This window comes from Coccinella septempunctata, chromosome 2 (genome assembly GCF_907165205.1).
Source record: "Coccinella septempunctata chromosome 2, icCocSept1.1, whole genome shotgun sequence".
Lineage (NCBI taxonomy): Eukaryota > Metazoa > Arthropoda > Insecta > Coleoptera > Coccinellidae > Coccinella > Coccinella septempunctata.
Genome location: NC_058190.1, coordinates 51,114,614 through 51,129,515, shown reverse-complemented (window position 1 = coordinate 51,129,515; position 14,902 = coordinate 51,114,614). Strand labels below are relative to the sequence as shown.

At 37.4% G+C, this 14,902-nt stretch overlaps 1 protein-coding gene across 1 annotated transcript in view; it reads left to right on the top strand.

Annotated features, from left to right (window-relative positions):
- Window positions 1-12,575: 12,575 nt before the first annotated feature.
- The window catches only part of LOC123307370 (neural cell adhesion molecule 2), a 146,272-nt gene continuing 143,945 nt past the window's right edge, over window positions 12,576-14,902 (top strand). The window contains exon 1 of the mRNA XM_044889654.1: window positions 12,576-12,709. Coding sequence (XP_044745589.1) covers window positions 12,585-12,709 — 125 coding nt within the window. The 5' untranslated portion in view covers window positions 12,576-12,584. The remainder of the gene's footprint in view (window positions 12,710-14,902) is intronic.

Genomic DNA, 14,902 nt, shown 5'->3' with positions numbered 1-14,902 from the left:
TGGAGGTACATACAGGGTGAGTCTTTGACTCGTACGAATATTATAACAGTAGATTCTTGAGGTCAAAAGAAACACTTTTTTCCTTTACCATTTTTCCCAAATCGGCTCGGTTTAAAAGATACAGGCTGCTGAAAAACCATTAAAAAAATAATTTTCACTTCTACCTCACAGACGGTTTCTTCGAATGAAATGAATTTCGGAATATAGAATCTTTTTCGAACACAAGATATCACCCATGTTTTTCAGTTTTCTCATTATGACCATTACGTACCATAAAATATCAAAATTTCAGAGAACTCAACTCTTAACACTAAGTTAGACGTTATCTAATGAATATTTGAACGTTTTGTAAAATAAAAGTATTCCTCATATTTTCTCGTATAATGCGCCGTTTTTGAGAAATTTGACGTTCAAACATTAAAACGTATCTGTGCAATTCGAAGAATTGGGTACTTTGGCTGAATACAACTCTGTTGAAAAGATCCACAAGTGTGTAGTGTCATAGATTAAGCTAGTTATTCTGAAGGTTTTGTTTGTCCAGGGGTGGCACAGCTAATCATGAAAACTTTAAATGGCTCCATATTTTTATCAGGGCCAAATTTGAAAAAAAGGTATAGGAAAAAGGTGTTTCTTTTGACCTCAAGAATCTACTATTGAAACTTTTGTACGAGTCTCGCCCTGTATACTGTGAATATCATATAAATCAGTATTCAGTTTAATCAAGTTGTTATTTGCATTGAGAATTTCATGTTAAAAACAGAGAACTGCAGTTTCAACCTTTGGCCATAGAAACTGAGAACTATAAACTGGTCAGAATCCAATAACTTCTCGGACGAACTAGTTGCGTCCGCCGTCTATTGAAAACGGCATCGGATCGGACAAATGGAAGGTAAAATCGACCGACTGCCTCTATTAAATTTCAGTAGTCGAGCAGATAATCCGAATCCATTATGCATTTATGACATATCAGGGAGGCTGGCCTATGTCGGCGGTGGCGTCCTCTATATTGGGAATCAATTTCGGCCATCGAAACCATAAATATGCAGCATCGATAAATCGTAAACGACCATTTTCTCTCCTTTATTGGACTTTTCTGGGAAACCGACGTGTAGGCAACGGTGGCGAGAGGCGTAGGGGTGGGTGGTTTCGAGAACGTCATAGATTTTCGATATATCTAATTCGTCGATGCATAACTTCGCTTACTTATTACCTACAATCCAGCTTATACTTTCAAACACTTCCGAAGAACGTAAAAATGTTAGATAAGATACGAGGATGTATTTATATCTAGTTAGCCTAGACCAGTTACCATAGCAACGAACAATAACTCATAAGAAGTATCGAGCCATCATCAAGTACCTGTATTTAAAAGGGTTGAGAGGTAAGCAGATTTACGAAGATATGCTTTATACCCTTGGTAATCAATGTCCTTCGTATGCGACCGTGGAAAATTGGACTGCAAGCTTCAAAAGAGGTAAATTTTCCATTGAAGATGATGACCGATCGGGAAGGCCAGTTTCTGTGTCAGTCCCCGAAAATATCGGTACAGTTCATGACATGATTTTATCAGACCGTCGAATTGGGCTAATACGGATATCTGAAGCACTGAATATTTCATACGAATGCGTTCATCATATAGTTCACGTCAATTTGGACATGAGTAAAATTTCTGGAAAATGGATCCCCAAATGTTTGAATGTTGACCAAAAGCGTGCAAGGGTAGAAGCATCGCTTTCGATCTGTGCTCGATTTTAAAACGATATAGACTTCTTAAACCGAATTGTCACTATGGATGAGACTTGGGTACATTTCTTCGATCCAGAAACAAAGCAACAATCGACACTCTGGTTCTCCAAGACCTAATAAGTTTCGTGTCCAAAAATCTACTGGAAAAGTTCTTGCTTCAGTTTTTTGGTATTGCCATGGAGTAATTATGATTAATTTTTTGGATAAGGGTACAACAATAACCGGAAATTACTATTCGTCATAACTGACCACTCTACGTAAAAAAATTAAAGAGAAAAGACGCGGAAAGCTATCCAAAAGTGTTTTGTTTTTGCAGGACAACGCCCCTGCACACAAATCTTATGTTGCCATGCAAAAAATCCGTGATTTGGGGTTTGAATTACTATAACATCCCCCTGATTTACCAGATTTGGCTCCATCCGACTATCATCTCTTTATTCAACTGAAAAAAAGTTTAAAAGCTCGTCAATTTTCTTCCAATGAGGAGGAAATAAAAGTTGTGGAGGTCTGGTTTGCAGAGCAAGAAGAAACATTTTTTTTGAAAGGTCTAGAGACGTTGCAGGTTCGCTGTAATAAATGTAGCCAATTGAGAGGAGAATATGTTGAGTAATAAAATATGTTGACATTGAAATTTTGTTTCGTTCTAAGAATTTTTCAATATATCCTGGTATTACCTGGAATTTTTTCAGTCCTTGCTTGGAATTATTTGATTTAAAACCACTGCAAGTATTATTGATTACACTGATCGACAAAATTATAGCTTTGTTCTCCCACCTAAGGAAATTATATATATTTTGAATCTTCGTAGCCAAGGTATAAACGCACGATAAATAAAAAGTGGAAGTTAGCTCTTGTTGTTTTTTAATAATTATATTCATGATTTTTAACAAAAACAATGCATTATAATATTTGCAATGGTGTAAAAGATTCCGATCGCTTAGATCTTTTGTCTTTTCTGCTGTAGGACGACTCCAGTATTTCTCTAACGATGGACCAACAATAATCAGCAAGCATAGAGGGTTTCCGTTTGCCTTGGTAGCGTTTTTCGAATGACGTGATGTCTTGATGGAATCGCTCTCCATGCTCGTCACTTACGGCTCCCAAATTTGGGGAAAGAAATTAATATGTGATTGCAAAAAGTGTATTTTTAAGCCCGTTTGCAACAGCCGAGAATTCTCTAGAGAATTTGCTCGAAAATTCATGCGCCGTGAATTATATACCGTTGCATACGCACTTTCGGTAGAATTCTCTGTTCAGTTGCATACAAAATAATCTCTGCCGTTTTCTTGCGAGAATTTTGTAGAGAATTCTCCAGAGAATTCTCGGCTGTTGCAAACGGGCTTTAAGGACATGTTGCATCCCATTTTTTGATGAGCCTGTAACATCGTTTTGACGATATTTACATATTGCGGAGATTTGTGATTGCCAAGAAAATTTTTGGTCACTTCTACAAAGGACAACCAGGCTTCTTTTTTAAAGTCATTCAATGCTGCCAGAAACCGAACTTGTTTCAAGAGTTTGTTTATTTTATAAAGTATAGAACAGTACAGAAGTGCGAACATGGACAATTCACGCATGTCTTTTATTTTGATAACGGGAGCTAAACAAACGTAAGTACTATTATTTTTGTAATAAGGTGAGGAATACCTAACAAAAAAAATATAAATCTCTTAGGTGGGACATGTTGCATCCCATTTTTTGATGAGCCTGTAACATCGTTCTGACGATATTTACATATTGCGGAGATTTGTGATTGCCAAGAAAATTTTTGGTCACTTCTACAAAGGAAAACCAGGCTTCTTTTTCAAAGTCATTCAATGCTGCCAGAAACTGAACTTGTTTCAATAGTTTGTTTATTTTATAAAGTATCGTAGGGTACAGAAGTGCGAACATGGACAATTCACGCATGTCTTTTATTTTGATAACGGGAGCTAAACAAACGTAAGTACTATTATTTTTGTAATAAGGTGAGGAATACCTAACAAAAAAAATATAAATCTCTTAGGTGGGAGAACCCTTGTTGAATAGTGTTATTTGAACTGGGGTCGTTGTGGCTTCCGGGAACTGCGACCATGTAGATCTTCTGTTCTCTACCCTACTCATTCATAGAAACCAAAGAAAGTTGTCAATGGTGTTGATAAAACCGGCAACATCCAGCCCTGGCAGTTACCTCGTGAGTATGCAGGACCGGTTTCCACAGATGAATGGTTCTTAGGCCAGCCAGCTCTGGACACTTGCATACCATGTGTTAAGCTGCTTCTGCTTCTGATCCACAAATCTCATCTGCTGACTCTCCCACACGGTACAAATGATATTTGTACCAATAGTGCCCAGCCAGCAGACCCATCATCACCCGAAGCTCAGCTCGTGACAGCTTCAGCTCTGAAAGTAACAAGAACAGTACGAAAAAAATTGATGGCAGATATATCGTCATATTTTCGCCACCCCTACAGACCAGTCTATGGCTTACGTCAACGGTTGCTCCCGCTCGAGCTCGAATCAATTTCGGTCATCGAAACCATTAATATGCACTCTCGATAAATCACAAACGGCCATTTTTCCTTCTTTTGTTCGGCCGTTCTGCGTTTCCGATGATTAGGCCGCTGTGGCGACGGACTACGTTCGCCCGCGGTTTTATTCGTGTTGTCGGGAGGACGCGCTTTTGTTTGTCGTCCGTCTGGCGTCCCTTTATTTTTTTTTCCGTCCACAGAGAGACCGAACAATTCGCGGTATTGATATGAGGATGTGAAACGGTTGGTGCTTGAAAGATACTGAGAGATGGAGGCTGTTTAATGACAGGAAATGCAACCCGAAGTAAATAGATATATTATTTTGCTTCAAAGGCTCGAAGGCATTGAAGTTTTTTAACACATTCTCATTAAATGCTTCCTGAGCGATGATGCCCTGTAGGAAATCAAGTAACGAAAAGAAGCCTTAGTATTCTATCGAAGGTTTTTCCCTTGCTGTTTTGACTTGCCTTGGCATGCCCCATAAGTGATTGCTGGTCTCATAATCATGACGTTGATCCATCGTAGTATTTTCGGGTAACTATAAGACCTATAATCTTATGTCAATTCATTTTTGAAAGCCAACAAGTTCATGACCATAAACATTAACGACTTACTCACAATCATTATCGAAACAGAAAACCATTTTGAATCGAAAATTCACTTCTATACACCTCAGGCATCGATCTCTAAGGGAGTTGAGGGGAGAAGGAGAAGCGGACATTTGTGGAGAAATGAAGAGAGCCAACCCACCTCAATTAAAACTTAACATCCAATCTGAGGAACATGAAAAGCATTCTCATAATATCCCCGAAGAGTTCAAAGTAGTGTTCTTGTCAAGGAGACCCCGTCGTAATTGAAAATGAACCTTAATTTCACGAACTTTGTCGTTGTAGCATGTTATACATTGATGTGGTTTTCGATCTTTTGTCTGCAGATGTCAATTAATTCCACTCTAGATACCACGCTGAGTTGGAGCAATTATTGCTGGGACTGTTTGTTGAGGTCGCCGATTCTTGTGGGCTGATGTTAAAACTCCCTTTTTGTTATATTCTCACTGTAAGACAAAACGAATCTTGTCTCCACACTTGAGACCGTCGCTTTGTTACTGGCCAATGAGTGTTTGAAGAATTCCAAGACGTCAAGAATGTGGGTCACGGTTTAATGAGTATTTAATGCATATAAAATGACATGTGAACATCCACACATGTCTTAGGGTTAGGTAGAAAGCTAGAATGTGTTAAGGAAGGGTTCCCATAATATCCTAGACGTGTGTTTTTTCTCGTCTCTCACTCTCTACATGGTTAACAAATTACAGCAACTCCCAAACTATTGTACAACGATCAAGTGAGGATTGTGGCTAGAAAACACAATAAACACTCTGTAGATTTGATGGAGAAAGTAAGTGTTTGTTATCCTGACTTGAATAAACACATTCCTTGAAAACTCTTTCGAATATTGGGTGTTCCGTTTTCTTACTATATGTATGAATGATTTTATATGAATAACGTTTCATTTCACAATATCGTTATTGATTCACGTGATACGAATGCTAGTAGCAATTACGAAAAACTCACAAAACCCAGGCTTTTACCACAATAATTGCATTTTATATGTTTAGAGTTTGTCAAACACATAGAGTAGGCATGAGCCATTAAACCATATGGAAGAATAATAGGTCGTCTATGTCCCACTAAGTGAAACATTGTTTGTATTAAGTATGCTCGGTCAGTTGCTATGAAATTAATAATTTTTTGTGAGGATACTGTTTTTAGTGACGTTATGTAACATGTTCATCAAGGTGTTCAATACTTACCTCAGGATAGGTTGTATTATATAGAGGCATTGAAATTTCTCTTCTCTTAATGAATTGGTTAACATACAATATCATTTTGTTGATACAGATACAGTATTTTTACGAATATGACAAAATTTTAAGTACTGGTCCTACTAGCCGCACTGCTGTCCAAACAGGTAGCTTACAAAGAAGAAACTCAGTAAGTTAAATTTCATTCTCTGGTCCCAAAAGATTATGCGGAAGTGCGAACACAATCTTGAATCCACTAGGGTAATCTTGAATCAATTCTGTACTGTCTGTCGCGAAGCAGTCACAAAGAATAGTTCAAAGTATCCTCCATGGCTAATTACAAGTTTTCTTCACCTCTCACGCAATTTTCGAGTTCCATCTCAAAAAAATGCCTCGTCATTTGAAGAGATTCAAGTTGGCAGCCAATTTTAGAAGTAAGCTGGTGACCTACCAAATCTTGCTGCATACATCAGAACAACCAGTAACCAGCAGAGGCAATATCTGGAGAATATAGAGTGATAAAATGTTTTATTAGAGCAAAGTCTAGGCTCACCAACAATACTCAGATTGTGAAGGTTTGCTTGGAGTCAGCAGCGTCCAGTAATGCAGCTCTCAGAAATCATAAACTAGTTTTTATAAATTCTGTCGCTAATTTGGTGTATGGAAAAAAACAATGGGCATTTTGATCGCTCCTTTGTTGGCCACAGCATTTGATAATTCGTTGCCATCAAAACCAGAGTGTTCAAAAAAACGAAATCAGCTGTAATCTGATTACCCATTTGAAAAAAGTAAATGTTCGCCCAAAGAAAATTTATTGCCCATTCCTTTCCGGAAGATGTCTAGCACTTAGGTCAAAGTTAAGGATCTCCGCCTAACACTCTGACTAAATTAAATTGGAATTCGTAAGCCACCATCGCCATAGAGGACATTAACCCCCTTTCTTCCGAACCGAGCGAAGGCATCCCCTAAAAACAAAGAGATTTTCTTGCCCCGAGAGGCAGTCAGCAAAACAACCCCCTTGTTTATTTCTGGAGTAGCAATCCTCGAATTCCAATCAGACCCAACAAACCGTTGCATCAACACTGCCGTCGCGGTCCTTCCCGGGAACGCAGCCAGGGAATAAACATGCCGAGAGTAGTGATGCAAATTCCCCTCCTGACCCGGCAGTCTTCGCGAGAATTCAATAAGGGAGGCCTGCATATAAAAAACGTCGGGATATCCCGGAACGTAACGTCAAACGAGACCTCAGTTGTAAAAATACGCAATTTTGCGGTCGCCTCCTAGTCCCTGATATTCCCGTGGCCATTTTATGTTTGCGTTCCTTTTTCTATGCGCATTTTCCGGCGTTCCTCGGCCTCTTTTTATGGCTTATCACATTTGGCATTCTCGCATTTCGCTTCGATTTACAGACGTCGGAAAATGGGGGAGGGGGGAGGAAAAAATTTTCAGCACGTGGCGGTCACTCGGTTCTACTCAGTTTGAAATGAAAACGATATGCGCAAAAACTTGAGAAGGTATGAATCTGAGTTTAATATTTATTGAAATTCCCGAAATCGTTATTTCTATGGCCGAAAAAGAGTTGTTGCAATGAAATTCTCAGATTCATTACTAGAAGAATTGCTCTTAGATCTACGATAATTTTCCTGGATGAAAAACTACTCGCAAGTTGACCATCAAAAGATTCTCAAAAAGATGGGGTCAGTTGAAACTTCCTCAAGACCGAACGGTTGTGCTGAAATGGATGAAATTCTCAGATTTTTTACTAAAATAGTTGCTCTTTCAGAATATTTATCACATTTAAATTTGCGATAATTTTCCGGGAAGAAAAACGACTCTAAAGTTGACCATCGAAAAGTTCCCAAAAAGATGGGGTCAGTTGAAACTTTCTCAAGACCGAACGGTTATGCCGAAATGGATGAAATTCTCAGATTTTCTACTAGAAGAGTTGCTCTTTCAGAACATGTATCACATTTAGATTTGCGATAATTTTCCTTGAAGAAAAACTACTCTAAAGTTGACTTTAGAAAAACTCCAAAAAAGATGGGGTCAGTTGAAACTTCCTCAAGACCGAATGGTTATGCCGAAATGGATGAAATTCTCAGATATATTACTAAAAGAGTTGCTCTTTCAGAATATGTATCACATTTAAATCTGCGATAATTTTTCTGGGAGAAAAACTATTCTAAAGTTGACCATCGAAAAATTCCCAAAAAGATTAACTCAATGATTGTGTAACCCTTCAAAATGAACTACGTCAGTTTGAGGAATTTTGTGAGAAGAGCGGTCTCATCCTAAACCTCACTAAATGTCATGTGGTTTCGTTTACAAGAAATAAAAATAAAATCCTCTATCCCTATGCAATGCACGATACAATACTCTGTCGTTCAACTCATGTAAAAGATCTAGGAATTGTATTTGATTCCAAAGTAAAATTTGATTTACATATCGACCATGTCACCTCGTCGTGTAATGCAACATTAGGATTTATACTGAGACAGAGTCGATGGTTTTCCGATCGAAAAACCGCAGTCATCCTCTACTATAGTTACGTGTTCAGTAAACTAAATTTTGCATCTTGTATATGGAATCCCAAATATGACATATATATAAACCGTCTCGAAAAAATTCAACGGAAGTTTCTCCGCACTTTGGGGTACAGATTCAACTTGAGACTAACGCGGGGAGATCCAAGTAACTACTCCATTAGGTTGAAGTACTTCAATATGATAAGCCTCAAAGATCGAAGAGTTGTAAGTGATGTTGTTTTCATCTGCAAATTGTTAGGCAATCGAGTGAACTCTCAGGACATCACTGGGATGGTTAATTTGCATGCGCCTATCAGAAGATCTAGGTGGCCGGAAACCTTCTATTTACCCCTAACGCACACAAATAGCGCTATGAATTCCCCTATCTTCAGGATGCTGCATCACTGTAACAGTCTGAAAGATCGTATAGATGTATTTTTTCAAAGCGAGGTAACCTTAAAAAATTCTCTCAAAAGGTATTTCTTATCACTCTATTAAATTATTTTGGTTTCTTTGTTTGCTATTTTTTCTTCTTACTGTTCAGTTATCTTTATTATAGGAATAGAGCACTTTTGTTAATTTATTATTATTAATATATGATAAGGGCACTTTTGTTAATCTTTTTTGTATTTTTGATTTGTGAACACTGTTTTTGGGTATTAGATTACCTGTTTGTGTTCCTTTGTGAAAAAAAAAAAAAAAAAAAAAAAAAAAAAAAAAAAAAAGATGGGGTCAGTTGAAACTTCCTCAAGACCGAACGGTTGTGCCGAATTGGACGAAATTTTCAAATTTTTCACTGAAGGAGTTGCTCTTTCAAAATATGTAGCACCTTCAGATCTACGATAATTTTCCTGGAACAAAAACTACTCTAAAGTTGACCATCGAAAATTTCCCAAAAAGATAGGTTCAGTTGAAACTTCCTCAAGACCGAACGGTTGTGCCGAAATGGATGAAATTCTCAGATTTTCTACTAGAAGAGTTGCTCTTTCAGAATATATATCACATTTAGATTTGCGATAATTTTCCTGGAAGAAAAACTACTCTAAAGTTGACTTTAGAAGAACCCCCAAAAAGATGGGGTCAGTTGAAACTTCCTCAAGACCGGATGGTGGTGCCGAAATCGATGAAATTCTCAGATATATTCCTAAAAGAGTTGCTCTTTCAGAATATGTATCACATTCAAATCTGCAATAATTTTTCTGGAAGAAAAACTACTCTAAAGTTGACCATCAAAAAATTCCCAAAAAGATGGGGTCAGTTGAAACTTCCTCAAGACCGAAGGGTTGTGCCGAAATGGATGAAATTCTCAAATTTCCTACTAGAAGAGTTGCTCTTTCAGAATATGTATCACATTCAGATTCGCGATAATTTTCCTGGAAGAAAAACTACTCTAAAGTTGACTTCAGAAAAGTTCCCAAAAAGATGGGGTCAGTTGAAACTTCCTCAAGACCGAACGGTTGTGCCGAAATGAATGAAATTCTCAGATATATTACTAAAAGAGTTGCTCTTTCAGAATATGTATCACATTTAGACCTGCGATAATTCTCGGTGTCTTTTGATCTTAGTAGGCTACTACAGGGTCGATGTTTCCTTACCAACTGCCCATTCTGCATGTAGAGTATCAGACAAAGAACCCAGAATGCTACCTCGGGGTACTCCGAGAGATGATTGATATAAAACCGCCAAGAAAAAATCTTTGTTGAATGAAAAGATAGCGCCAAGACCGAAGCACAATCGCATAAGAACCATATTATACTCCAACAAGGCGAATAATGCCGTTGAAAACTTTCAAATGATCCACCAGCCTGAAATAGGCTCTTCCCCTCTGACCCCCGAAGGACGCCCATGAAAACGCGCCATTTATCGGCCGCCTCCCAGCCCCTGATACTCCCGTGACCATTTTATGCTTGCGTTCCTTTTTCTATGTGCATTTTCCGGCATTCCGTCGCCCCTTTTTATGGCTTATCACATTTGGCATTCTCGCATTTCCCTTCGATTTACAGGCGACGGAAAGAGGGGAAGGTGATAGATTACGTTTCATTGTTTTGCTAAAATTCTATCATGTCGCCCTGAAATATTCGACCGTTTTTTTTTTTGTCCGACAGATTTTTCAGCGACCGCTCCTGTTTTTGGAGAGGACGCTTGCACGTTGTCGTGTTTTTTTTTTTTGTTGGAATTTATGATGCGTTCGTGTTTTTTAGATATTTCCAGTTCACTTCTAGGATCTTTCGTGGCTCTGGGAAGCATAAACAATCAACCATAATGATCGGTAGATGTTCAAAGGATTCTTACTGCTTGTATACTTCATTCAATTTTATTTTAGCAGTCGGTTGGCCATGGAAATTTGACACATTTCACTCTGTATAGTACGAAAATGTGGGGTTATGACGCTTGTCAAAACATTTTTGGGTTTTAAATCAACGCTATGTTGCCCGTTCTACGTGAAAGTTTCTGTTATTACGTATTTTATCACAATGTCGAATCTCTTCGGAAAATATGTGACGAACATAATTGAAGGTCATACAAAATGATTGAAGGCATACCAAATCCAGTTATTTGCATGGAAAATGCAAGAGATCAGTATATCATAATATGCACTAGCTTGAGGAGAGTTTATGTTCGTTATCCTCTTTGGCTTACATCATTTGTTAATAGATTTCAAAAATATTAACCCGAAGATGAAATGCATATGATGCAGTGGTTGAGAATGGGTATCTCCCGAAGGAATTAACAGATAATTAAAGAATGTTAAATTCTTTCAACAAAAATCATCTCGCATGAATATAAGTAAAAGGAATTGAAGGAAGTTTCAAGTTAAGATGCAACTTCACCGTTGAACAAAAATTTCACATGAATAAACAAGCTTAACCTGTTGCTTGTTTATTCATTGCGCGTATTTGTGGCTATTCATCTTAATACATTGATATAATAATAATAATGAGGTATTTATTGGTACCTTAAGACATTTACAATGCATAGGACAAGTCAAATGAAAAACAGAAAAATCCATTTTAGGGAACTCATTCTCCGATGACATTTATCGAAAATCCTGTAGTTAACTTTTCGCATTAATTCACTCAAACATAAAATTCCCAAATGCCGCCACTTTTTTTGGTCTCCCAATAGAAGTAAATTCTTTGTCATCCTCTTCATTCACAATCTTTCTGATTGTGAAAATATCCAACTGAAATAAGTCGTTTAGATTCAGATGAAACATTATATAAATTCTCTTACATTGAATATGTACGCTACCGTCTGACGTATTGTGGATTTTAGAATATCAGGGTATAACTATTTGAATGAGCGGACCTGAATATTCTAAATAGCACTTCCTGAAACCCTGTCTCTTTTTTCAATCACTTTCGGCATTTTCGTAATAAAAATTGATATTAGTTGTGGCAACGGCGTTATGACATTTACGACATTTCATGAGTGCCAGCCTAACTTCGTTCTAGTTATAAAAACTTGAGAAAATTATTTCATGGCCAACCGACTGCTAAAATAAATTTGAATGAAGTATAGTTTGTACCATTTTTGCCAAAGCTGCTTCAGTAAGAGATACAGCGATGAAAAGTTGCGAAAATTTTCGAACAAGGTTAAAGTGATAGGCCAAGAACGTAGTTTGAAGTTATAATAATGAGAAGAACAAGAATTAGTAATTTTTTCTCAGTGTATTTGCGTAAAATAATCCATTCCATCTCTTGACGTTAAAAATTGTGACTTCTATCTCCCACAATTAATGTCAAGTGACTTGTATTGTTTTACGTAACAATTAAATCCGTTCATATCACCCTTTTAATCAAAGAATAATCTATACAAAATATGATGAAAATGATATTTTGCCATTTTCCAAGTTCTGTTATATAACTTGCGAATATCTCCCATATTCTTTCTTTACATGCCAAACTTTTACTGTTCCAAGTTATATCCTCTCTCGTTAACCCCACAGAAAACTATCAACATTTGTGGAATAACGTTAAATTTTTTACAGCTGGAGTAATGGAACATAAACAGGCAGTGGAGGGAAAGAGTATTGAATTGGACTGTGACGTTAACCCTCCAGGACATGATAAGGTCTATATGGTATTTTGGTTCGTCCAAGGATCTGGTTTTCCAATATACAGGTACGTCTTTTCACTGATAAAATGTTGAAGGTGTATTTCAATCGATCATTTTTCGAATCAAATTATTTTTGCTTCAATTTGAAAGCTTCCCTGGGTTGACATCGAGTGCGAACTCTCCAAACATGATGAATGTATGCATCCATAATCATGTATCGAACTTTACGAAAGAAATGCTTGTTAGAGAAAATTGGATGATTTGTGATAAATAGCGTTTTTGATTGAATTGCAAATTGCCGAATGCGCTGATTCGTAATATGTAGTCGAAATTTCCAATTTACTGTTCTGAATCCCCACTAAATAAAATGGTTGGATGAGTTCAGAAAAAAGGATTCAAAAATTCAAACCGAAATAATTTCATTTACATTTTCAATGAGGTAAATCCCTCATTTTGGGCATACGTAGCATCTAACCGAATTGAAGATTAAATTATGTGAATTATTGAATTAGAAATCAGCGTCAACGAATGAACTACATTCAAATATCACATCTCCATTCCACATGGCAATTCACGCTACAATGGACAATATTGAACAACGTAAAAGTGAACTGACACCAATGAATGATGTTCTTCAATTAGTAACTATCGTTATCACAATATTTCATTCTGTATTTACATAATCACTGATTATTTTCACTGTACATATGGGACTTCGATAATTACCGTCAAAAGGACACCTGTGGCGTTGCATTACATTAATTTCCAACCCTTACTTCCCGACTGACTCTGTCGTTTATTGTGACAAATTGTCGGCGTAAAAAGTTTCTGAATAATCAAGGTACAAGTTGTATTACTATTCAACGTTCTGTGTTTCGAATTTTCCTTTGTTTTTCAAGAGTTTCGTTCGACATATTCCAACTGTGGTAGATCTCAGAAATATCAAACCACAAAATGGGTCAATGGGATTTGATTTGTGTTGCTTCACATAACCCTTTTTACCGAATGTATCTAGCTCATCTAGTTTTTTAAATAATGGAACTTTGAATGCGTTCCAAGGTGTGTCATTCTTGTTTCAATTGTAGAGTTGCCACTTTAGGTTAGCAGGGTAGTTGCAAGTAGATTTGAATTTTGATTTGGGATGGGGAAAATTTCAATGATATCTTCATATGACTCCAGACACAACTCATTGATATTCACGATGTAGGATCCCTTTTTGAATGGAGCAATGTAGGCAGCATGAAAGGAAATAATGTTCCAAAAAATGAGCACCGGAATGGGGAAATATCGATGAGAGCCATAGAAATAACCCGAGCCAGATCCGTGAATTATTAAAACGCCACTTTTGATTCATCCTCCGGAACCAGAGCAAAGTTAATTTCCCAACAGTATCAGTTTTATGCGCGGAGTTAGTATAACAACAGCTTCATTCCTCTTTTATTCATCGAGTTGGCGGCGAGATCTAACGGTTTGTCGTTTTCCCGGCCGGTCGGGAAAAACTTCCGCGGCATTTTCAATCATTAACGATAAGGGAGTACACTTACTGGGACTTTTTCGTGGTATAAACGACTTAATTAATTTCGAGGATTGGCGCATGTGGTCCTAACATTCCCGGGAATATTATATATCTGGGGGAATAAGAAAGTTGGAGGCTTCATCGTCACGCCGCAACGTTGCTGCAGAGCAGTGGCGTAGTGATTTGCATTTAATTTGGTTTCGAGATCGTTCGCCTTCTTGATTGAGGGCCGCAGTTCACATTACAGCTCGGTGAACCGTGGATGTTGGAATGAAGAAATGGTTTTCATTTCGAGATGAGAATTTAATCAGGAATATTTTTGGTAAGTTGAAGTGAGCCTAGCCGGAATTCTTCCTGAAAGAGCGAAAATTCATTTCGTGTTTTTCGTTTCATATTGGTTAGCGGTCAGATGGTTGGTCGAAATTTATACCATTCGTAGGCAGCATGATAATTCAACAGAAATCCATTTGGAAGATACCTGTATTGAATAAACCCGAGAACAGAATATTCATAGCACTAAGAAAATTCGTATCATCTCTGACACGCTTTTTGAAGGGACTGGAATTCAAATTTTCGTGAGAGTTAACGATTTTCACATAATTTCAATCAGAACATTTTACCCTAATGATTCTAAGGAAGTTGAAAAAAACCTAATTTTTCAGTGACGGAGAGAAAATCGATGATATTTATTATTTGAAAGCTTCTCTGATTTGACTTCAAGTGCAACTCTATCGAAATTTAG